This window comes from Strigops habroptila, chromosome 3 (assembly GCF_004027225.2).
Source record: "Strigops habroptila isolate Jane chromosome 3, bStrHab1.2.pri, whole genome shotgun sequence".
In the NCBI taxonomy this organism is placed as follows: Eukaryota; Metazoa; Chordata; class Aves; order Psittaciformes; family Psittacidae; genus Strigops; species Strigops habroptila.
The window spans coordinates 71,134,920-71,161,377 of record NC_044279.2 but is presented as its reverse complement, the minus strand read 5'-3'; the positions used below and the strand labels follow the sequence as shown (position 1 = coordinate 71,161,377).

At 37.9% G+C, this 26,458-nt stretch overlaps 1 protein-coding gene across 1 annotated transcript in view; it reads right to left on the bottom strand.

Moving 5' to 3' along the window:
• Nucleotides 1-26,458, bottom strand: part of MYBPC1 (myosin binding protein C1) — a 76,351-nt gene that overhangs the window by 6,544 nt on the left and 43,349 nt on the right. Inside the window, 19 exon segments of the mRNA XM_030478121.1 lie at nt 2,145-2,331; nt 2,953-3,089; nt 4,607-4,766; nt 6,504-6,643; nt 7,404-7,599; nt 8,895-8,983; nt 9,465-9,632; nt 14,313-14,447; nt 15,894-16,082; nt 16,722-16,826; nt 17,463-17,619; nt 18,737-18,870; nt 20,061-20,167; nt 21,599-21,657; nt 21,659-21,762; nt 22,961-23,127; nt 23,426-23,531; nt 24,609-24,733; nt 26,216-26,348. Coding sequence (XP_030333981.1) covers nt 2,145-2,331; nt 2,953-3,089; nt 4,607-4,766; nt 6,504-6,643; nt 7,404-7,599; nt 8,895-8,983; nt 9,465-9,632; nt 14,313-14,447; nt 15,894-16,082; nt 16,722-16,826; nt 17,463-17,619; nt 18,737-18,870; nt 20,061-20,167; nt 21,599-21,657; nt 21,659-21,762; nt 22,961-23,127; nt 23,426-23,531; nt 24,609-24,733; nt 26,216-26,348 — 2,598 coding nt within the window.

The following is a 26,458-nucleotide window of genomic DNA, read 5'->3' as shown; positions in this document are numbered from 1 at the left end:
CAGCCTGTGAACACAGTGAATCATGTACTCTCTATTTCAAAACACTACTCAGAAAACTGGACCTATGAAAGTTAAATAAACATTTGTCAGCAAAAATCATCATGGGCATCATCTCAGTTGTACACCTTAATGAACAGAACTGTAGCTTTTTTTCCTGTATATATTGATTCTAATTGACTAGAAAAGGATCTAAGCATTCCCAACCTATTTCAGATACCAGTCCATAAATGTCTATAACTTAAGAAATAAGATTTCCCATCAATAGTGATCAAAGGCAATAAAATCTCTCCACACTCTCTCTTAAAACTTTAACATAGAGTATCTTCTGCTGCTGGTGAACAATTTATTGGAAACTGTTGCATATTAAAAAAGAGCCTGAATCATGACACGGTGTTTGTATTATGCTTCAAAACCAGCCCTGATATTCAGTGAAAAAAAGTTCCAGCATCAACAGAGCATCTATATTTCACAACAGCTGGAAAAGGAATTACTGAAGAATAATACATAATCCATGAAAACATTTGGAGTTTGTATTTCCTAAAATGGAGAGATATTAGTTAAATTATTTTTTATCTTAAAAATCTTTCACATTACTCTGCACATTACATACAAAAAAATTCTGTGTAAAACAAAGGACAGAAATAAACAGCTTCCCCTATTGAAAATGTACTATTTGGTTGTATTACAAGCAAAGTGCTGAAGATCAAAAGTTACAGCTGAGTGTAAATGTGCATAAGAACTTTAGGGCTTGGGGACTTAGGGAGTTAACTGAAATAGCAAACTAACTGGGCCTTTCAGTATAAAAGAAGATGAAGCAACCTTCTCACGTGATGAGGTCTTCTGTTATGCTGTGAAATAGAAAGTTTGCTTGCGATTAAAGAAAACAAGCATATTTCCAGGATGAGGATATCACCTTTTAAACACAGTATCTTAAAAATAAATCATGAAAGTTAAGAAACATACTATGCATATTTTCATTTTACGTTAGTTAAATGTTCAACTTCATAAACAAAACATTTATTACAATGGCTTCCTGCTAGCAGATTTGAGCTGTGGGGCAAAATACATCAGAAAATACAGAAAATGGAAATTGAAAACCAAAATAAACAATACAATCCATAAGGGTATTAACTATTATGGCTTTCATTGTAGATTATCATGGTGGCAATAGTATAATTAAGGCCATATTCAGCTAGCCTAAATGCCCAAGTTAGACATTTCCTATCAGCTGGCTTTAGGCAGCTTTCTTTACTTATAACTTCGTACTTTTTTTTTTTTCCAGAAATACTTAGCTTATTCTGCAGTTGAAACTAAAGCCTTTGGTGAGAGTTAGTCCAGCTAAATATGACACCATCTTTTCCTAGGAAGTAGAAACATATGGTCCTGAGATTATTCATTAGTAGTCCAGTCCAAATCCTATTGCCATTCATGATATACCAGTCAATGCTGAACTATCTGGAATTCATAAAATTTATCTATTAATAAAAATAAAGATATGTCTTCAGTTGGAGAAGACTAACTTATTTTGCAAAATCCATAGTTTTGAATGTTTTGTTCTTAAAGCAAGTGCAGCAATTATACCAACTAGCTTGTGTCCTTGAGAACAATAGTGGGTTTTACTACTTGATTTAGCTAGCAAACTTCCTTGGAAGCAAATGTTTGGTTTGTTCAATAAATAATTTTAAAGTAGAGAAAGTCTGCCCTGAGCTAATCTTTCTTCCTTCTCTCCTTCTCCCCTTGCCATTTCCTTCAGAGATCTGTCAGTTATCCAAGACGATTTTCTTAATGTTTTCCTGAAGAGCCCTATGGCTGAGCCTTACTAGAGGTTCTCAGGTAAGTGGCATAGCTCTGAGAGCGACAGTCTACCATTTTGTCACTTGTGAAAAAGTCCTTGCAGTCACTGAAGATGTGAATTAGCATGAGGGGAAGGAGGGGAAAGATGATATAAGCACAGCATGTTGGTCCTCCAAAAGAGAACAGAACAACCCATATAGTTTATTTTGTCCTAACCATGTTATCATTTTCAACCAGGAAAGTTAAAAAAATTGTTCGAACTCTCTTTTGCATTTGTCTTGCATACTTTCCACTCCTCTGTAGATGGCGTTCAGACAAAGAGGGCATTTGTAATGTTTTAAACCCCTTACCTTTTACTTCCAGTTTGCAATCAACTTCTGCTTCTCCAAGTGCATTGACTGCTCGGCAGGTGTAAGTACCTCCGTCATAGGGACTGGGTTTGCGGATCTCCAAGGTACAGACACCTTGGTTGCTGAACATTCGGTACCTTGGATCATTCATTATAATGACTTTGTTTTTCAGCCAGGTTATTTTGGGCTGTGGTAAAAACAGAAGAAAGCCCACATGCATAAACTTATGAACTGAAATATTTTACCATTTTTTGTGAAGTTCATTTAAAGTTGAGTAATCCAGAAAAGATAAAAAATAGAGAAAGTAGTGATAGAAAAGAAACTGTAATTCTTAACATTCTCATTTTACTAGGTCACTTTTCACAACAGAAAATAGATCACAAAAAGACGCAACTCAAAAGAATCTGAAACATGCAGTAGGTCTGAGAACCAGCATAGTCCCCAGAGTATTCTTGCAATGTGCTTACTTAAAGTATAATTGGTTTTTTATAGAATAATTATGGCTTTATTTTAGTAACAACCTTTACTGATATATTAACTGTACATCTGTTGTCAGTGCTTGTCCCAGTATAGCCCAGCTTTTTCCTGAGGTTCTACACTTTCACTGAATTATCTGTGGATTTAGTAACTATTACAATGACTATAACATAGGCAAGTAGGACCTCTTTTGTATTTAGAGCCCACACCACTCTTTTTGCCTTCAGCCTGGCTTTTGAATGCAACAAATAGTAAAAATGGTATTACAATTTTTATTATCAGGTTAAACTCTCTCATGCTTTAACTGATACTGTTATGAGCTATGTTGTACCTTGGGGTTGCCCCGAACGCTGCAGTTCAAAGTAGCGTTGTAACCAGCTACAGCAAACGTGTTGACTAGAGGCTGAGTAAACATCGGTCGTTCAGTGAAGTCAAAATCATCGTAAACTGGGTATTTGTAGACTTTACCTATGAAATGAAAATAAAACATTTATAAAAAGAGTGATGGCATGTAGCTAAATACCCATCCATCTTAAACAGCTACAGAGTCAATTCTGATCTGCACTGCTTTAGATACCAACATGACTCCAGTAATTGCACTTGTAGGGGAGGCTGGAAGTAGGTCTGTGAAGTGACTATAGCCCTTGGTCATACTATAGTATACATGTCTGAGAGCTTCTCTTTGTTTCCTGACTAGGTGTTACACAAAATAATTTATTCTCTGTCTTTGCCTGTGTGGCCTGCACGTTACAGAACAGGATGAATCCTGACTAACGTACTGCAGGATGCCTGTCTTGTCAAGCCTTGTTCACTCTATTGCCAGTTACTTTTCACAGTTTGCTCTGATTGCAAACTGGCACTATATCTGAAAATCCATTTTCTTTCTGCTTCATTCAGTGCACTAACAATACAGATACCTGAATGGATGTAGTTTTTATACAAAGAAGACGTAGTAGTAAAATATAGTTTCTTACTGCCACTTTATCCCTGCTCTGCAATTGAGATTATCATCAATAAATCACTTTCACTTGCAAGCTAAGTTGGCATTTAAAACAGCTGGACAGACTGAGATCTGTTCCTGTGCATAGGTGTCATTAAACATCTTTGTTCACTGAAACCTGATCCAAGCTCTCATACTGGCTTCAGTGCAGGTTAGGCTTGATACTCTCATGACAAGGACAAGAAAGCAGTGATGAAAAGCAATTCCTATAGCCATTCTTTTGTTCATGATCCCATTTCTAAAAGAGAGGTAGTTTTCTTTTTAATAATGGAAGGGAGGTCCACTACCCTGGACCTTAAGTCTTTCAGCCTGGCTGTATGGGTTGTACAGGTTGTCTGTCTTCTGCATTGTGGCAGTCATGTATTCGTTCCTTTCGGACAAATTCAGGTGACCTGGATTGATTTTCTTCCTTTAAACCACCTATATGTAGAATTTCCCTTCCATAAAGGAGCAGTTATTTTCTGTTTTATTTATTTGAAGTTTACAGTACCATATCAAACTGTCAGTTTCTGAAATGTCAGGATTTCTGACAGCAGATTCAGAATCCCTCCAGCTCCACCTGCAAGAGATGTGAAGCAGGGCTTATGCTTATCTGTTGGATCCTGCCTGAAATGGACTTGCAATGGCTGATGCCAAGTCTCCACTGGGAGGCAGTGACCCACCAGTTCTAACAGAACAGCTGCTTTACTCCTCTTCCAGCTCTTCTTGACTTAGATCTGCCAAAGGTGACACAAGTCTGAGATCCAAGATTGTAGAAAATGTCAAAACATGGGAAAAATGTCCCACTCGTGATTGAAAGAAACCCCAAGTATGAACTATGTGACAAAGCAAAGTCCTAATATGAAATGCCCTAGCTGTTACTTGTACCTGGGCTGGAGCTAGGAATGCATCGGAATGCTTTAGGGCTATGGGCTTTACCTCTAATCACCTTCTAGCCTCTGAACACACCCCTTCCCTTTTGACAAGGAATGGATAATTAGCTAACCATCCTTTGCAATCAAAGCGCTCTCTTTGGTCATTGTTGCATCCTCACTGAGGCCGCACATGTTCTCAGCGAAGACACGGAAGTAGTACTCATTTCCTATGATGAGCTCATTAATGGTGGCACTGGTGCGGTGGTAGTGCTCCATTACTGTGAACCATTCCTGAAGGATACAAAACCAGAGAGTAAGCTTCCCCGCAGCACCCTGCATCTCTCAGCCATTAACTACTGTCTGGTAGAATCATTGAGCTTGTGGGAGTAAGATTTTTCTTTGGGAATGTTAATGAATACTAGAATAGTGAAGCTAACAATAATTAATGAAACAAGTGATAATGAGAATATGACATTCACTGCTGAGCAGTGAAGGCTGAATGGAAAGTACAATCTACTGAATTGTTACGCATTGTTAGCTGGGAGGCCTTGTTTTAGGAAATCCAGTATTACAAAGGTTGTATTATGTGAGGCAAGGCAGGCTCCTTCATTCTTACCCTATGCTGCTGACCGAAGGTACAGCTGCAGATAAGAAAACTGCAGGCTGGGGTGGAAAAGTAGTAACATGTACTTGTCTGCTGTAACATGTACTCACAAGAGGCCAATGCATTAATCTGCCTGCCCTGTTCCACAGGTTGCATGTTCATGGAAAATGTAATTTTATGCAGGTGGTCCTCCGATATCTAAAGGCTCAGATGGGGAGGTGGGTTTTAGCACTTTAGTCTTGCAGCAGTAAACAGGACATGTGAATTCTATGCTAATACACAATGCCTAAATAACAAACTGAGATGAAAGAAGTTAATGCTAAAAATTGAATTCATATAAAGTGCAATATGACCACAGCAGTGGTTTTGCTTTGCTTTACTCTGCCCAACATAGTTTTCTCGCTTTCTTAAAAATGAACTTGTGCTGAGTTCCCCATGCCACAGTTTGCATTGATATTTGGTCATCTTTAAGGGGCAAAGTGCCCTTTGGGAAAACAGTTTTCTGTAGAAGACCAACTGTGCCAGAATTGCAAAATTCACCACTACAGAGAATGTGGAAAAACTATGACCAGAATGATCCATGGCACACTGGACCCTTGACACTGCTGTTGCTTTCTCCTTAACACAGTAATTTAGAGAAAAGGGACATCATTGTCGTGGTCACTGTACAGAGAACATGTCTTCTTACAGTCTGAAGAGAAAGGAAAAATGAAGGATGGGAAAGGAAATAATGACATAGGAAGAATGAATTGATCAGACCATGAAGCAGATCAACATATTAAAGGGGTAGGCACATGGCAAAAAGATTCCTGTAGATAAGGCAACTCCCAAAATATTGTCCTAGATAGCCAGTACTTAAATTTGCAATAAGTATTAAATGTAGCAATCTAATTACTGTCTTTTAAGGAACTTTTAATGTTAGTTTAATGAAAATAATATACCTCTTTATTACACTTTTCATCTGTAAATTTCAAAGCAGTTTGTGAATTTTGTATGTACCATTTTGCCATGTGTAGTAAGGAGTGGCAATGAGTTGCACAGTGTGATGTTACAAGTTTGAAAGCAGCAGCACCATGTTTTGATTCCAGTAGCAACCTACTGACTTCAGAATTAATATTTTGGGGTTTCATTTTCTCTACTGAGACAAAGGAAAAAGAAACCCCCAGAATTACTTCCCTCAAATCCACCTGTTCTTTCCTTTTCAGTCCTCCTCTTTGGCATCACCTGAAAACATTCCCATTTCTAGGGTTTAGGTACAATGAACAAGAGATTTTTAGAATTTTTAGAGATGCCTTGCGGATTTTCTGAATATTGACTAATCAATGCGTTGTCCGCCTACATAATTTTAGGCATGTCAGGGTTTTAGTTTTAAAAGGGAGAATTCATGAGTGCATCAGCCTTTTAAACAACTCCTTATTACTTACCATACTCTTCTTATCTGCTTTCTGAATAGTGTAGCCAGTAATGGCAGCATTGCCATCATCTTTTGGTGGCTTCCATGATAAATTTACGTTTTCTCCCCAGACATCATCAATAGTTACAATCGCTGGTGGGCCTGGGCGATCTGTAGTGAAAATATGGCAGCTGACATTTCCCACTGTTTGCTTTCTCTATCATCTGTCTCTTTCCTATACGTCTTCCACTTAGTTTGATTTCTCTCTCTAAACAGAGATATGCCAAAACCAATGTCAAAAGAAAGCTGAGGCTGCAAAAGAAAACTTTTCAAAGATAAGATATGTCAGGAGTATGGAAAACTTGGCATGACCATTTTGAGAGTAGAGTTTCTAATATGCATATGCTCTTTAATTGTGTAAGGACATTTTGGAAAAATTAAAACCAGTGGAAGACGTGCTCCTAAAAGACAAGAAGTCGGACAATTATTATAAAGGCTGTCCTACCAGTTTTGTCTATTATGTAATGAAATAGATTGGTAAAAATGGAAAGTAGGTATGTTTTCTTGTCTGTCTTTCCTACTTCCATGTACTTCCAACATTTAGGATTTCTTCCACATTACATGTGTGACAAAGTTACTATGAACTTACTACCATTTCTTGCTATGGATACCATGCAATGGGAAAATGCTTGCATCCTGAATAGACAACAACATGAAAAGTATAACAGTGAAAAAAAAAAAGAAACTGACATGTTCCAACACCAGCCATTGTGTAGGGAGGTTTAGTTACAGACCACAAATCTATATCCATGTAATTGAGTTATCACTGTAAAGAAAGATGTTCTTTGGGATTCCTCTGTTTTCCTATAGCCTTGGAATGGCTGGAGTCCTCTTCTCTGGCATGCACTTATTTCTGTTTCTCAAAACATACCAACAATCTGAATATCTATTGTAGCTTTGTCCACCAAGTTCTCTACTTCCACTTTCATGTTGTATTCTCCAGAGTGGCACCTTTCTGCCTTTCGGATAAAGATGATGGTGTCATTTTCAGTGTTGCGGATGTTGATTTCGTTCTTGTCGATTGGAGAACCATTTTTCTCCCATGATACTTTTGCCCTTGGTCTTCCCTGTAAGAAGCCAGGAAACAATTTGCATATGATTTTGGGAGAGAAAAGGGGGTGGAGGAGAAAAAGTTTATTTCTAAACAGGAAATAAAAAACATCCTGAAAGAAACAGAGAATTCTTTTTTAAATCATATAACATTTGAGATGCAATCATGTTAATTCACGTAAAACACAGCTATCTTTCCTTTTTCCTTTTTTTTTTTTTTTTTCCTCAGGAGACTGAAAATATTTGCATATTATGGCTAAATTGGGCAATTAACTTTCTGGATAAATTTGACAACAAATTTCCAGTTTTCTAAAAGAAAAAGGAGAAGAATGCAGAAAGTGCAAAACAAAGCATTTTACCCTCTGGAAGTGCCTACATTCTCTACACTGCCAATGAAAGATAAAAGAAGTGGACCAAACCTTCAGGCATCCCAAACTTTTTTCTTTCATTGCAAAAACCAGTTGGAATAGTTGTTAGGTAGACTGGATTGACATCTTTTGTGTGACATTTTTGTGGGCATAGTAGTAGTGCCCAATTTAGGTACTTAAATCAGAGTGAACACTTGCTTTACTGTGGAATTTGCCTTCCAGAGGCAATTAATTTGCAGGTGCTCTCCAAAAAGGGTAATCTCACACCTTTTTGAATGTCTTATCTTAGAGAATAACCATACAATATTCATTCAATTTCTCAAGAGCAGTGTATATTGCAGTATATTGCTGATCAAGCTTTTATTAGGCTTTTAACAGCCTTGTAGAAGCCAGATTATGCTCACCCAGTATCTTTAGGTGTACAGACATGAAATAGACATGAAAGTTAACACAATACTGTGGAAAATGTGCTGTATCCTTAGAAATAGTAATATTATAGCTGTAATTTCAAGGATTTAAAAGTTGCAGTTTCTATAGGAGACAATGAAACTCTGCCCTCTCTTCCCCTTCTTTTTCCTCTCTCATGACCAGAAAATGATAAATACTACAGTCCCACCCTTGCTATCCTATCTAACTACTGCCAGGGTAACCATTTTGCAATGTACTTGCAATTAGCTTACATGTAATGTCTGCTGTGAGTGTCCTTTGGATGACAGATGACAAATCAGTCTGTCTAAGCTAGTTACCCAATTCATTAATTGACTTAACATACATCATTTCTTTGAGATGTCAGCATAAAAGCTTTCAAGCACCTATGTACTTCAGTGTGCTTCCACATCTGCAGAAGTTAACTCACTGGCCTATCAAAGTTAACTTGAAATGAATTAAAAAGCAGCATGTTAAGAAAAATAGAGTATTTTCTTGTCATTGGTTTTAGTTCTTACCTGGAAAGGAATAACAAGATTCACAGTTTCTCCAACTCTTCGAGTATAGGTTTGCTTTAAGTGTCTGGGTAGACGAATCTTTGGAGGTTCTGAAAAAAGCCAAAAGCTTGTGATTGACATTTATCTTTTTTTCTAACTGAGGCAGCACTGGTAGGCATCAGTACAAATAGGAGATTCTGTGGCCTACAATTCCCAGAAGTGACTAATGAGTGAGGTATCTTAAATCTCTTGGTCCCACAATGTTACATATGGTACACTGTTGGGTTTGGTAATAACAAATACTATGGTGGTAAGAATAGGTGAGAAGCTTAGCACAACTTAAAAATGCAACATCAAGTTCAGGTTTTGTAGGAAAAAAAAAAAAAAAGCCTTGAAAGCCTGAGCAATAAAGGCTTAGAAATAAAACAGAACTATGATTTTTCTTAAAAGATGGTTTCATGATTTCTAGCCAGTGCACAATGGCCCTGTAAGGCCATATCATCAGTTTTCCAACAAGTATCAGCCTTAAAAGACAGAGCTAAGTATGGAAGCAGAGTGTATTGTGGGTGAGTGTAGGCAGGAGGATCTTACCTATCACTTCCTTGACTAAAATAGGCTGTGGGTGGTACCTGGGCTCACTTTCACCAGCAGCATTCACAGCTTTTACTCTCACGAGGATTTTCGAGCCAGTTGGCAGGCCATTGATAGTAAATTTTGTTTTGTCTGTCAGCTCCGGGTTAGCCACGATCCATTCATCAGCTAATTTAGGGAAAGAGGATGAGAGGGTGAATCAAAAAGAGTAGGGAATTATAAATGCATCCACTGCACAGATGAGGAAAATTACAGAACAGTAATATATATATAATTTTGTGTATATTCATTATGATTATGTATTATATTATTAATGATATATATTAATTATATTCTAATTAATATTTCTATTTTGTTTTTCTAATTACGCTATAACATGATATTGATTCACTTTCATATGTAGGAAAAATGTTTCAAACCTTAAAGGGTTTCTACTGATTATATATTTAAACAATTAAATGTTTTTAAAATGTGTCTATCATTTAATTGTACCAGGAGAGAAAACGATTAGTTTTTAAATTCAGCAGATAGAAACAAGAGGGACATAGAGTATAATTTCCAAAAAAGCACTCAATCATTGCTTTAACAGCTTCCTTGGAGAGAAATGAGTTCTATGATTCATTTCAAACCAATACTCGAATAACCCCTTGAAAGTGCTACTGAAGAGTGCAGGGATGAGAGAAACACAGAATATTTACAAATTGCAATGAAAATGCCATCTCTCCTTGTGCCTTTAAATAAGGAAGGCTGTGTCAGAATTATTCACGTTATCACAGCATTCTTGGATTATTTTTCATTCTACCCCTAGGCATCACATGTAATCCATAGAGTGATCATAATAGTTCAGTCTTTCAGAAAAGCTTCAGTTACAAGCAATACTTTTCTTTTCCACCCTGCCTCCAAACGTAGATTGCTTTATCACTGCTGGTACCTTGGCATTTGGAGTCAGTAGCAAGTCAGTATCTGTATTTAACAGTCATGTAAGGGTAGCACTTTAAATTGGCAACAGAAGACAAGAGAACTATTATAAACTAGAGAGCCCTGCAGACTTAGACTGCAATACTGTGATACATTTTCCAATAACTCTATGTCTTACTTTAGGAATTAAGTTCTCCTTCAAACTGCTTCTTTCAGCTTCTAACAGAAGAGGATTGAAATCAAATGACTGTTTTCCTAAGCAGCTCACCCTCCCCCTTGCAACATGTACTGCAGCAAATTCTTTAGACTGTTGCCCCAAATATTCCCTCCAGAAATTTATCTTTACTTCTATGAAGAGATTTTTTTCTTTCATTAAAGATGACTTATATCCTTTGTTGAATACTTTACCTTCCACGTTAAAAGGTGGCTCCAACATTCCTCAGACACATCTGTCGATATAACCTTGTGAGAATCCATCTTTAAAAATTAATCAGAGACACCCACTTTCACACAGATGGAGCATTTTGTCCAGTGGGTTAGCAATTCCTGTTAGTAAGTATGCAAAGATAGATGCTGCTCTTTTAAGATATAGAAGACCCGTATTTAGGGAGACTGCAAGAGGAAAGAGATTGGAAGAAGGCATCTAGATAAAGAACAATTATGAGTGATGCTCACAGGAAAGCTAAAGGTAAAGGAAGAGGAGAGATAAAGTTGTTTGGGGTCGTTTTTTTTCCCTCTGGGCCTGATCACAGGCCTGGAAAGATGGAAAGGAAACGACAAAGGAACACTTGGAAGAGTAGAAATAAAAACAAAATGAATGATGGGAAAAAGTGTAGAAGGAGAAGAAAACACATCATAGAAGAGAGAAGGAAATTCGGAGAAGAGTTCTGAGTAAAAGAGATAGAAACAAGGGAAGTCTTGGAAAAAAACTTGGGGAAACAGAGGAAGAGAAACGTATTTAGCTAAAGGCAACATAGAAAGAAAAGTAAAGAAGGCTAAAAACCATGAATGATGACAGATATGATATATCAGTAAGGCTTTATTTCCTGGACAAAGCTCTTACTGCCCTGGATTTCCTGGAATCCTGCCTTGGCTATTTCAGGATAATAAAAGTACTATTCTAGTATCTGTGCATGGTCCTGGATGGGTACACTGGCAAAGATCTCAGCCAACTATCTCCAAAGTGCTTATTTACTAGCTGTGAAAACAGATCATCTGCAGATACAATGGCCCTTTAAAGGCAGATAAACATAGTATCCTAGGGAAATCTATGGCCAAGCTCGTCAGGCTACCCTTGAAACTTCACACAAGAACCAGTTGGCAGCATGCTTTACTTGGAATTGACTTCTCCAGAGTCAACAAGATTTGGTCTGTTACACATCACCACAGCAAGAGGTTCAATGGTGTTGTAAAGTAGCCCTGGGAAGTTCTATGTTCACATTATTCACACCTATGCAATGCAAAATCCAGATACTCATGATGAAACTCCAATTCAGTAATACATACAGAGAGCTGTCAAGGGTGCTACCATAGTTAAGGAAGTCCAAGAGTTCACCATGTTAATCAAGTTATGAGGTTCAGACTAAAGGGAAACACCAATTTTCGCAAAGCCAAACCAGTGCTCATGGCACATGGTTCTTCTAAATTATAGTTATATATATATTTTGTCTTCCTGTTTTCAGCTTGTGATTTCTCCTAATGATTGCTATGATAAGGAAGCCTCAAAAAAGCCTTCTTTAAAACTACTTCAGTGACAATGATAAAGGAATGGAGAAGGTAAAAACAAATGAGTTTACAAACAGATAACTAAAAGAAAAGAACAACAGAATGAATATAGACAGTCATTAAAAGTACCTTGAAATTAAGGAGTTACAAAAAATTATAGAAGAAATTAGTTTGAGGCAGAACAGGCACTGATAGGACTGAGAAAAGCAGGCACTGTGATATCACAAGAAAGAAAAGAAGGACTGAACACAAAGAAAAGGATGTATATTCCAATAAAACATCTTAATTTTCTACTACGCTTGCTTCTTCCTAACCATTTTCATAACATATATACATAAATAATGTCAATTTTGTATATATATATATGTATATGCATATATAGGAGGCATATATAGATATACATAAACACTCAGAAAGCTATGTAAAATACATTGTACCCATTGTATTTTAACCGAGGTGGGTAACAATAAAATGACAGGCTTCACTGCCATTTTGTTGTATCTTCATAGGTTTAAAACCTATTTGAAAAAAAAAAAGAGAGTAAAGAATTTGTTCCATTCAACAAGTGTACAATCATCTTCTGAGTAATAGTCTTTAAAGGGTAGAGTTGGAAGATTCCTCTAAAAACCTGGTTTTCACTAGTGTACATATATAGCACTTTTAGCTTTTCCCCCGCCATCCTACCAATGCTAAACAGAGCATAATATACAGCATACGCTGAAGTCCTCACATTGACATCCCCCTTTACATTCCCATACATCTTGCCTGTCCAATGGAGACATTTTGGAATGCTGCACCTTGATGTAAGACTGCATGCTTACTCGTTCTGAGCTGTTCCTACAGCTCCCTCCCAATATATAAGGAAAACCTTTCCTACCATTCCAGCTGTTGTCTGCCTTCAGATAATCTTCTCCAGACCTCTGAGCTTCTTGCAGTCTGTTCCTGCTCCTTATGGGTATTCAGCTCAATACTACAAGATGCTGAGTGCTCCTGAGAAAAGCTGGTCATTCTTCTTCACTCCCTCTCCCACTTGCCTGAGAGAGCCGAGGGAACTCTGCTCCTGTCGTATCTGACCACTTTTGTGAACTACGGTTTTCCTGGATTGTCTGAATTTGAAACATGTCACAGAGTGAACAACAAGTTCTGTCCTCTACCTCTTGTCTCCAGGCTGTGGACTGTAGTCATGAAAAGCTTTTGTTGAAATAAATGCCTTTATGAAGAAAGGTGTCCAACTCATCCTTTGATTTACAGTGCAGTTGAGAGGAGCAGAGAGCAGAGCTGAAGATAACTGTGTTGCATTCATCCAAATACAACGTTGCTGGAGTCCCACTGATTGGCATTTGCCTACAGAGGCTGGGTATCGCACATACAACTTCAGACTGTTTGATACTTACCCAGGTGTTGGTGGAGTTTAATTTTTGTAAATAGACTTCATTTGATGCCAATTCAGAAGAAAATCTGCTGGAAAATACTGAGTTTCTGCTGCTTGATCACCAAAGACTCTTAGTTGTAAGATGTAAATTATATTTCCCTATTCCTTGTGTGAGATTTCCCTATTCTTTCATAAGTTTATTCAGTCTCTTACACCTTTGTCTTACTCCTTCGGTTTTGTACAGATTTATGTCTTAGATGGACATAAAGATCTTGACTCTAACTACACTGAAACATTGAAGGAATTCAAAATCAAGACATGAACTTTGCATGCCCAGGTAACTTCTACAGCCGTCTATTGGAGAGGCTATCTGTTCTCAGTATTGGGAACTGGCACTTGAAGTAGCCAATTAGTAGTAATGTCATGATAGGGATTTACCACACTGAGGATTGGCTGTCCAAGAAACCCAGCCAAGCTGCACGTATTTTAGATCACACATTTCCTATTCATTCATCCATCCACTCTTTACTGCATTGACTTCATTTAGCTCAAAAAAGAGTAAAGTTCTTAACACAGTACTTGGTACACTACAATAGATTATATGGCTTTTGATTTGTATTTCAGACCAGATGTAAGATGCATCAAACTACAGTCAGTGGGTGGGATCTGGAATACAAACCAAACAAAGCCTGCGCTAACCCCTGCTGCTTGAGGTTTTCTGACTGATCAGTCTCTGCCTTAAAGTGAAAGCACCTAATACCTGTGGAGAAAAAAATTGAGAAAGTCTCACCTACTTTCACTGTGAGTAACATACCACAGTCATTGTCACTTACTTCCTTCAAAGCAGTACTCTACAACATAGCCGTCTAACCCCGCTGCTCCGATGTGGTCTGGTGGCCTCCATTTCATTGTAACTGAGGTATCAGTCACTCCATCTACTGCCAGGAGAGTTGGTGGGCTAGTAACGGCTGAAGCAAGCAGACAGAGGGGAGAAGTCAGAAAAATGTGTTACAATTAAAGGTTTACATTTATGGTGTGTATTCCTCTAATTTAGCATCATAGGTGACAGGCTAAATCCTGCCTATGAGGTGTTTCCAATCACCCATGCCACATCTTTCCCAATTAGGACCAAACTAGGAGAAGCAGGTATCTCATCCCATACCTGCTCACAGTCTGACCCAGAGTTAAATTCCTCCTGCTGAGGAATGAGAAGGATAAAGAGCAGTGGAAAGTAGAACAGAGAAGTTGTGAGTAGTGTGTTCTACAACTGCAGGTGTTTTCAGGCAAGAGGAGAGCATGCTGTAGCAATAACAGCCACCTTCTTCCTTCTCCTCTGCATTGTGGAGGTGCCGCTGAGCAAGGTGGGAACCTTTGCTGGCCTATAAAACAAGACACCTTTCTTTTACAGGGGCTTGTGACTGTTACAATAGTTAGAAAATCTGTTTCTTTATATGAAAAAGACACGAATCAGTCTGTCACTAAGTGAATGACAAGGCCCTCTAGCTGTTACATTAGTATAAAGCAGTAAGATGACATGTAGAATAGTATAAAATATGATCTAGCCTTATCTGGATTGTCAGCAAAAGGATATAGAAAATACATGATACCTTTCTGGGAAAAAAGCCCCTACTTCAGCTAATGGATATCCATGAGACAGGGAGAGAAATTAAGAACTATTCAAATGTATCTCATCATATGATTTATTGCAATATTGGGCAACTTCACTAATTTTTTTCCATAAATTTTTACCTTTATGGTAGATTGCAAACATGTGATTTTTTTTAAAATAGAAATATATGGATTATTTGTGAACACTTGTACATTTTTAAATGGCAAGCTACTATGTAACAGCAAAACAAGTAGTGAAACATGAAAGAAGTCTCATTTTCATACAGAACAGCCTGCAAATAGTGATCTTCAGACTTCTGGTCAGTTCTCCTGACCATTTTTGGCCAAAAGGCAGTGCCTGACTGAACTTACAGCAGGAAAAAGACACACAAAACAACAAAGACTATAATCCATCATCTTTATCAATTCTCTAAACCATCAGTTTGACTGGAAATAGTTTCATGCTATTGTCTCAGGAGGTACCTAAGGTACACAAAAACATGGAACTATTAGTTCTGGTACTTAAAACATATTGGCCATAGTATTGATCATATCAGGCTCACCTATAGCAAGTCACTGTTTTATTGTAGTTCACTTTTTTTCTGTCTATACATCTTTGTTTCTTGCTTATGAAAGACTATAAATCCTTCAGGGATAGACATATAGTTTTTGCACCACCTGATAAAGACAGGTCTTGAGCAACACAAGTGCAACAAGAACTACAGTTATATAATTAGATGACTGTAATAGCGTGTTACTGGTAACTTTCTAAATGCATGCTTATTTCTATGCTCTTGGTTACTTACCCAAAGGAACAAATGACTTTGAAGGCATACTTGGTTTGGAAATGCCTATTGCATTAACGGCAAATACACGGACCTCGTAAGCAACACCTTCAATCATCTTCTTGGGCTCAAAAGTTGTTTCTTTTATCAATTCAAAATTCAACCTCATCCACCTGGAGCTTTGTTTCTTTTTCCTTTCAATGAAATATCCTATTGACCAAACAAAATTTATTATATTGTGTGATGGTGTAAAGCTCAATAGTGAGTGGTCTATTTTTTGACTGCCTAGTGGCATATTTTCTGGATAAACCTCAACATCTCCTTCCAGCCTTAGAGTGGTTTATTGTTAAATTTTACCCATTGCAAGTTGTCTGATATTCACCTGTTTGGCTTTCACAGGCATGTATGAGCTTTTTTTGGATTTCACTTTCAGCACCACTGTATGTAGTTCAGAGGGAGAAGAGCCTGATTCTGCTGGTTTCAGGGTCCCTCTGACTTTCCTCTCAGTTCAGTGTATTAGCAGATACTACAGTTTACTCAGTAAATTGTTTCTGAAATTCCTGCGAACATTCAAACAGACTAACTGTTCAAAGTTTGGTATTATAAAAGGTTGTCTTTCAAGTAGGGGAATTGGTAATGTGACAACATGCAAAATGACAAACCTCAAACCATTAGAAAAACAAGTATCTCATAAAGCCAAAGATTGGGTAGAACATTCTTGCAACTGGATAATCAAAGTGCAACTCTCCAGGGCCTGAGCTAAGTTCTGAGCCTATTGTGTCCATTTTCTGGGGTTTGTTTCTTTTGTCTATAGTAGAACATCACCACAAAAAGAAGAAAAGTATGTACCCAAGATGGGTGATCCACCATCATTTGCTGGAGGTTCCCAGGTCATAACACACCAGTCTTCACCCACCTCAGTCACATTTGGTGCCTGAGGAGGATCAGGGACATCTGTTGTAAACAAAGTAAATATTTATTAGTTAAATAAATAAATTTTTATTCTTTTGCATAGGTTGAATAAAAAATGACAAATAAGAAACAAATCTGAATAGTTTTTGAAATGCAGCAGGAGTTCCTAATGAAGAGAGAAAGAAGGTCTTTGTGGATCCTGGCAGGTAGTTAGGAACAGATAAATGCAAAACTCTTCAGCACAGTCAGGACTCCCGAGAGGCACTTGAGGATGTGTGGTAAGGCAGAGCCCATAGCCACATGAAGCATGGAGAATGGAGAGTGTTAAGGGCAGCCTGAGGCAGCTGCACAAGTTTGGACCCTGCAACGTGAGATGACGGCAGGGTGGTAATTAACTCCTGCTTAAATCCCATGCTAAGCTCCTGTGTCCTTCAGTATAGTATCCTTGCACCTCAATTCCACATCTGAAAATGGGAGAAAACAGAGAAATGGAAGTTTTCTGAGAATCTACAACAGTTTAGTAGCTGGGGAGGACAGCATTTACAGAATCCCATCAAATAGAGGAAGAGGAATCTGTCTCTGGTTGGGGTGCAGAAAAGTAGGGTTCTCTAAGGAGCATGTATTGAAAAGGGTTGTGATAAAAGACATGGCTCATGTGCACTGTTTCACATGACTTACCAACCACTTTAATGTTGATTAGAGCTGTGTCTTCTCCAGCCTCATTCTTTAATGCTATTCTGAAAGGACCTGAATCTTCCCTCTCAGCTGTATCTATGACCAGACAGCTGCTATCTGGGTATGTTTCTGCCCGTATTCTTCCACTGTCTGTGATCGCCTAGGAATCAAAGTAAGCAGAGGGAAAAGTTATATTTTCTGGATTTGAGATCAAAACATTCAAAAATCCAAATGCAATACAGGATACTTCAGCAAAAGTATTAAAGCAACTGTAAGAAAAAGCACTCTAAAAGCTCAAAATTTCAGTCACCTAGTGATCACAAAGAGGGAAAAATAACTGAGGGGCAAATAAATAACTTTAAAATACGGTAACTGGTTAGCACTCAGCTCAGCCATTGCACCTCAATGGAAGAGTCACTAGGTTTACTTGTCCTGTGAGCAAGAACACGCTTTTGTCAACACTCCCTGTCATTAATTTGATGGCAAGAAGAGAGTAGTGGGTTCTCTCAAAAGTCAGATTGAAATGTGATTCATTCAGTTTAAAGGTCAGAGTGATTGTAAAGGTCAGTAGTTTGTCCTCACAGATTTCAAATGTTGGCACATATTTTGAAATAGGAGCTCTCCTAGAATTCTCTATTTGGACAAGTCCACAGTGGTGATACTACAATTAATATTTTCAAAATAGTAGTTGGAGATTTCACCAGATAGGTCTGACAAATCCAGAAATAATAACATTTTCCAGCTTCCACATGCCACAATTCAAACTTAAATGTAGAAAGTGTCTCCTTGGTATTACACGGCCAGTGACTGATCTGTGCTAAGTTTTGCATAAAGACACCAGATGCAAGACGCGGAGTGCCCAGACTATTATTTCATTTGAGACTTGATACTCTATCAGAATGTATCATTCATTTTCCAAAACCAGACTGTACTATGGCTTCCTGTCAAAACCTAGCAGCCATTCTGGGCAATATGTACAGTAGAAGTAGCCATTTGGTAAATTTTCACTAGTTTTCTCCCGCATCTCATATGTCCCTCTCCTTTACAATTGATTTATAGCAAATGCATTTTTTTTCCCTTCGTTAATGTCATCCTTTCCTCAAAAAAATCCCCAAAATAACTGCATATTTATCCATTTTACCCTTCATTTTTGAGTGAGGAGAGGTTTTGCATGTCCTCCTTATTTTCCGCCATTAATGCAATGTCTTCACAAGGACAAAGGTTATTTTTTGAAGGAAAAGGCCTCTTGTTAAACTAAAGAAACATGTATAATGTACCTTGTCCCCTCTACTCCACACGACTTTTGGAGTTGGCTCACCACTGATGGGGATCTCAAGTCGTAGTTTGCTTCCTGCCACTACTGTCACAGTGTTATTTTCCCCAAGACCATCCAGATGGAGTTTAGGAGGATCTGAAAAAGAAGAGATTGTCCAAATTCGCTGTGTGACTGCCACTCTGAGAGTTCAGTGACCTGGCAAAGGTCTGCAACATAGAGAAACAAGCTCTATGTTTTGTATTTTCCTGGTATTTTTAGTCAACTGATCTTTTCTGTGGAAGAAAATTTGTGAAGAAAATTTCTTTTTAACAAAGTAGTTGTCTGATGAAAAATAAATCATGCTACCATAGACATTTTGGAATAGTAAGACTGTGAAAAAAATAAAGCTATCTTCCTGAGGCAGAATTATGTATATTCAGGTAACTTCTGAGAGACATGTCTTCTAAGTGGCTCTTAAAAATTTCCATTGCAGGCTTTCTACAACATCTTTTACCATGTCTCAGACATCACTGTTCTTACAGTTTAAGTCCTTTTTCTGAAAATGAAGTGGTCATGTTTTTGTACCCTTGTGTATGGAGAACACTGATAAATATCCTCTTACAACTTTTTTTATTGCATTGGAAGATATATAAGTAGGCATACCTCTCTAGTACCCATTCCCTCTTCATTCTCCCTAAACCTTGCCAATACTTTTTTTCAACACAGATATCCCATTTCTTTCAGTTTCAATTACAGAATGTATTTGCTAAAATTTTGGTCATTTATATTGCTTTCCTTTTGACTTCTAAGTTGCTGGTTGCAGTTATTGTTTTGGGAAGAGTCAGTGCTTTGTTTTATTTTTGTTCAGAAGACTGGGACCATTAACAAACCTTCCATTTTGCTGAGTGAAGAGAAGCTGGCCAGAAACATTTTGTTCTCTAGATATCATTTAATATATTTAGGGAATAGGTAAATATGTACCTATTCTCTTTCACCGAACTAAATCAAATTTCACAATGTCAGCAAGCCAATTCTTCAAAGAAGACAACACTGTATACCTGAAAAGAGGATAGCAATACACAAACTCTTGCTAGTGGTTTAGGAATTCAACATCAAGAAGCCTTCCCTGTGAGCTCCCCTAGGCTTGTAAACTAGAGCAGATCTTGAGCACAAGCATAACGTGCTCTGACTAACTCACTTTGCAAAAGCAGCAGATCACTTTTCTCTGGTATATGCCTGCTCAGAGGAAACAAACTGGTTGTAATCAAGGGTATGTCACATTGCTTTTAATTTCTGAAGGTCAGAGAAAGAGATGTTATATGTAAGTCATTGTGCCAAATACTTACCCACAACATGTACTTTGCATGGAATATTAATATTATAGGCATCTGGTACAAACATGTATTCACCCTCATCATCAACAGCAGCACTTGCTATAACAAATCTGTGGATTCTGTAAAAAGTTGAAAAAAAAGATGTCTAAATTTTTTGAAGACTAAAGCTATGAGGTTAAAACTGTGAAAAGTTTTAGGAGATCTGTGCAAGTGTGTAAAATTACTGACTAAAAAGTCCTTTGCTGGCCGCTTAGTGGTATTTTAGCTTGATTAAATACTGTGTGATTTGTACAAAACATTACTGAGACAACCACCAATTATGTAACAATTCTAATATTTTTTGTTTGAACAGAGAGGTAGAAAAATATGGGAGTGCAATCTTGACGCAGGGATTTTATGCTCTTCCATTAGATTGTAAATTGGTTTATTCAAGAAAAAGTCTTTAAGTAATCCCATTGTTGGAATATTCTGAACTTTCTTAGACAGTCTTTGTGAAAAGACCTAAACTACTATTTTTTGCCAGATAAAGAAGTGGATGAGCAAAGCATATACTGCTTACCTGACCGTGTCTTCCAGTATGATGATACTTTTGCTCTCCTATGACCTGCTGTGCTAAGCTTTGTTCAAAGTAGAACAAAGTTCCTTTCTTGCTCTCTTTTCCGTCACCTTGCCCCATGGGCCTACATGGGTTGTGAGGAGCATATTCAGTTTATGTCAATCCAAGGGGTCATTGCACAGCTGGTACTTGTCTTCTACTACAACTTAGCGAGCATTATGGAGTCATTTTATAGCTTGTTGAGAGCAGAGGGGCTGAAGCACTCTCCTATGAAGACAGGCTGAGAGAGTTGGGATTGTTCAGCCTGGAGAAGGAAAAGCTCTGGGAGACCTTAGAGCAGCTGCTAGTATGTAAAGGGGCCTACAAGAAATCGGGGAGGGACTTTTTACGAGGGCATGTAGTGACAGGATGAGGGGAAATGGCTTTAAACTGACAGATGGGAGATGATCTTCCCAGCTGTATGAATGGTCTGCTAAGCTGAACTGAATGGGATGTAGTTAAAGGTAGGACTTGTTTGTTTGGTTTGGGGTGGGTTTTTTGGTTTTTATTGGTTTTGATTGGTTGTTTTTTTGTTTGTTGTTTGTTTGTTTTTCCCTAAACTGACAAACTTTCCATGAAAAAGGACAGATTAGAAATGCAAAGGGATCTGATATCTCCAAATACTTTATGGAGGTACATGGTCTGAGTCGACACAAACATAATTATCAGAAAAACAGACATTTAAAAGCCATTTACTAACAGCAACAGCGATGTCAAGGAAAATTAATAGCTTGATCTTAGATGAATCAAGGGTTTGATTATTGTCCTCCGCAGCCAAAAGACACATTATGAAAGGAGGCAAGGAGACATGGCTTTCATGATCATAAAAACAAATATGTTTGAGGGACAGAGTTTAGGCTTGATTACCAAATAATTTTCAGTGAAGTAACCCACATATTGGCACACCTTTACAGTGTCATTTCATCAAAGTCAAGTCAATGCACAACAGGCTTACCTTCCTTTGTGATAAAGCTTTACACGATCACTAGCTTCGACCAGTTGCCCATTTTTTGTACCATTTCCCTTCCACATTCTCAGATATCTCACACTTCAGGTGGATTTCCTGTCCAAGCCTCACAGTCTGGTCTTCAAGTGCAAGTGATATCTTCAGTGGTCTCACTTAGGAAAACAGAAGCAGATATATTAGTGCTAATATCAAACAAGAGCTCATGGTTCTGTCACAGAGCAGCTACTAGCCATCACAATAGTCTTCAAATCAGAAAAACGCCTCCAATAATAAAGTTCTCAGTTGAAATACCAGCAATATGTACATGTGAGCTACAAAAAATTATCTTCTTTTCATGGAGGCTGATACCTTAGGGTGATCCAAATACCCATGGCCCTGACTGGGGAAACTCCATAAGTGTTGCAAGTAGAAGAGCTAAGCCCAGGAGCATAATTTAGTGCTGTCCCCTCTCTGGTGTTTAGGTGCTGGAGCAGGGTGCTTCTACTCCTCCAAAGAAACTTTCAAGAAGTGAAAGACCTATGTCCCCAGACCTGTGCACTAGAAGGGATTGCAACCCACATTTCCTGTCATCTAACAGTGATCTAGCTGCTCTCATAGCTCTTCCAGCTGATCTGAGATAATTTGGGAGACTTACCAAAGGTCTTTCATCACAAGTGGGGACTGTAGTTCTCAATCTGTTTTGTCAGGCTAGTAGCAAAGGCTGACTGGCCAGTAAGCTTAACTTCAGATCCTACTTGATACCCACTCAATAATAGAACAGCATGAACTGGTTGTGCTTAGGATGCCAATTTGTACAAAATAGTCAAAACAGTATGAGTATTACAAAACAGAGTATGTTTATGCATATGATAACTTTAGAGAATGTGCACATACACTTAGCTAAAAAACATAGTCATTTTAAAAAGATATTGCACAAACAATACTAAGGGAGCTACATAGTCATGTGTTTGGGCCTGTGAGTTCAGGTCAAGTGACACTGATACTTTTTAACAGTATTCCTAGTTACAGAACTGCTTATTTTTTCCTTTTTTCTGATATTTATTAAAAGGCCATGGTTTGGCTTTCTTGTGAGAATCTGAAAGGATTAAAGTAAGGTGGATACTTTGCTTGAAGATTTTGCTTTGTTGACCTATTATATATTTGGATGGATAGCTTGGTTTTCCATCTTAACAGAGTTACAGAAAATTTTTCAACCAGGGACTAGTTCATTGCCTGTTACTGCAAAGTCTAAAAGAAAGTCACTGTTCTGGAGATTGCAGCAGAAATATTGGTATCAATTTAAGTCTCCCTTTAAACCCACAGGAAAAGGCTTTGAAATATGATTTCAAGAGCAAGATGGATGATACTTACAATCAACTGAAAGCTTAGCTTCTGATTGACCTCCAGTTGTCATTACTGAGTAAGTTGCATTGTCATTTTTTGCAGCTTCCTCTATGACCAAAGTGTGTTTCTTGCCCTCAACCTTGATTCGATACCGAGAATGAGGATCATTGCTAAGTTCTACACCATTCCTAAACCTAATGGAAAACAGAGAATGATTATTTTTCCAACAGAAGTCTTGTACAAATAAGACTCCCATAGACTGAAACTTCCAGAGAAAACTATAAGACTTAAGGCACAAGAAAACGTTAAACTCATCCATGAATTTGTAAGGATAATTTTGCCGTTGCTACATTTTTGAACAATGTTTTCTTGAGATTTACGTAATTCTCAGGTTTACTGGTATAGAAAAACCTGTCTCCATTTTTGCCAATAATTCAGATATTCTGGGGTTTATTCTCAAGTAAAACAGTATCTGTTCAAAGTGTGGCTTACCATTTCACATTTGCGTTTTCCTCAGACACTTCACAGCTCAGCTCTACTCGTTCACCAATATAGGTAGTGGTATCCTCCAGACCTTTGGTCACCAAAATTGGAGGATCTTTGGGAAGAGTAAATTATACAATTACAATCTGAGAGAGAAAACTAAGTGAAAGAGGTTTTCAGTAGCATGCTATAGAAGACAATATTAGCTTAAAATGTTAATATTAGTCTCAGTGCAACTTTTTCTGCTTTTAAAAAGTCATTCCTCATTAAGATGTGAGTAGGAAATGTAGCAAATAAAAAAAATAACATTTGTTCAGGTTAATACCTGCCTTGCATCCTGTTTTATTAACAGCTTGTCCAGGCAGGTCAACAGGAGAAGCTGACATTCCACTCTTGCCTCCCATAAAACCCTTTCATAAAGCTGTATTTTCATTAGGTACTATAGCCCATTATGCACACTAAGATGACCCGATGACGTAACACAGTGCCCTTACTGGTTTAACCCATTCCTGCTGTCAAAACTCAAGTCTATTTACTAGCAAGAGATTGTACAACAGTTATCCTATGATATTTACAGGGGCAATGCAATTTGTTATCTTGAATAGTTTTCTGAAATATTTGATGATTTTTTTCTTTCACCATACGTTTTTTCTCTTTGTTTTGTTGTGCCCTGAATATTACCAGTAAGACTGTCAACATTGTGGGAGAAAAAAGGGTGAAGAAATGGCCATCCATTCACAGTTTTTTGATAGAGTCTTCTCTTAAATCTGTGCAGATGGAATGAAAGCTAGCTGCTAGAAAGCCTGATCTGAGGGTACTTGAAACAGCTCAGTTGGACCAAGAGTGTCAGGGTCATCAGGTACTTAAGTGTGGTGTTAGGGAAAGCGAACACTATGACAACTATTTCTCCAAAATGGCTTTAAGACTTCTGAAGGAGACCACAGGCCTCACTAGATCCCAATGCAGCAGGATGAAATCAACCATATCCCCATTTCAGGGTTTTCACTAAGTTACCAAATACAGGATGAGGAAAACAATCGCCAGGGATCACAGAAATGCAGAGTGATCCTAAGAGCTGCTAATATAAATACAAAAATATACTGAACCAGATCATCCCTGTTAATTTCTGTTGCAGCTGAAAAAGCCACCACAAATTACAGCAGGTGAAATAGGAGCAAGCTGACATTGTTACCTCTCACAAACAGTTCTGTGGAGCATTTCTCATCACCAGCTGTTACATAATAGCGAGCATCGTCTGCCATCGTACAATTGTTGATGAATAAAATTCTCTGGTTACCCTTGTGCTCAAAAATGTATCTGTTTGAACAGGAACACAGCAAAGGTAAATTAGCAAAACTGCTGGACCACTTTTGTTTTATGTAGAAAGTGCTTTAGGGATTATTAGAGGTGAGAATCCTGGTTTTTACAAAGAACTGGAAAAATTGTCCTGGGAAGTAATTTCCAAGATTCAATAGAGTTTTTGGCAAAAAGAGTTATGGTGTAAAGAGACAATGAGCATCTTCTGGCTTCTGGCTTGTTGGAAAATCCCAGGCTTAGGTGATATGAAAAATAAATAAAAATAGAAGAGCAGGCTTTGAAGGATGGCAAAGAAAATGGATTCTGAAACTCTAGATGAGTAAAGATGAAAATAACCAGTAACAGGACACCATCCTCATTCCAACACTCTTAACATTTTTTTGAAGTATAATAATAGCCGAAGTTAAGAAGTTAGTATTATTGGTAGGCCAGATGGCACAAGAGATCAGTAATGGGATATGGGGTTTTGGTAATGGGATATGGAGCCTTTCACCTTTCTGTCACCAATTTTGATCTGCTCCGGGTTTTGTAATGACCAAAGCTCATTAGCATTTGACAGCTGTTTCAGCAGCCTGGAAGTAATTCACTAGAGCATTCAATCCAGATCCTTCTACTGGAGAGGTATCCCTATAGCTGCCTGCAAGACACTTCTGAACTGTTTATGAAGATATATGGGCTAAAGAAAAAGTATCCTGTTTATTATGCATTTTTTGTCAACTATGAATATTAATCAAAATCCTTTATTGACTTTTGCAGCAATCGAATGAAGGAAATCTGCCCCTTCTTTGTAAGAGGGCTTTTGCTAATTTCCATTTTTTCACAGGACCAGAGGAAAAAGTTGCTATGATTTTGTGCTGCTGAGAAACACTTTAACATTACATTGTTGTGCATTACTGGTTGCGCATCATCATTTCTAGCTGTGTCTGACTGGGGAATGGGATTTTCTGCACCAGACTGTAAGAGCTGGTTGTGCCCATACTAGAGACCGGATTTAACTTCCAGCCATTGTTCTAGGTATACTCAAGTGTCTGCACCTGAAAAAACACTTCTTGTAGATAAAGCAAGAGCGTAAACCAGTATGCAGGTGATATGGATGATGAAGCAGCTTGTGTTAAACATCTCTCCTCTTAGAACCCAATTACTGTAGAAAGATTCTGACCTTTCAGACATCGGAGTGAGGACAAATGATTTATTTACTCACAGTGCTTCCCGATTTTTAAAAACTACTGAGTAGGAGACGGCTTCATTTTTTTTTTGTTGAGCATCTTTAATTCTTTTCACTTGAGGCAAAGGAGACAATCTGCATTAATATTTAGCATTAACGTTAACATTTAGTGGACTTCTCTGGGTCATGAGCAGTATACCATACTTTGCACATATAATGAAATTAAGAAATAAAATTGGTACAGCCTGAGAAAAGAGACCTGTCAAGGAAATACATGTGTACCCATTTTATTGGTTCCATAGAATAAAACTACTTACTTTGCACTTGGTCGTATTTCTTGGCCATTTTTATACCACTTGAGTTCCACTGTTGGATCCGCTAGCTCCACCATGAACCTTACTTTACCTCCTTTGTCCACCTGATATGCAGGATCAAGACCTTTGGCAAAAGCTGTTGTGGAAGACAAGTGTTATTATAAAAGAAGATCAGATAACAAGAATATGAATGCTGAAATGACATTGCATAAATCTCATCAAAGCTGTCAGAACACATGCAAACTT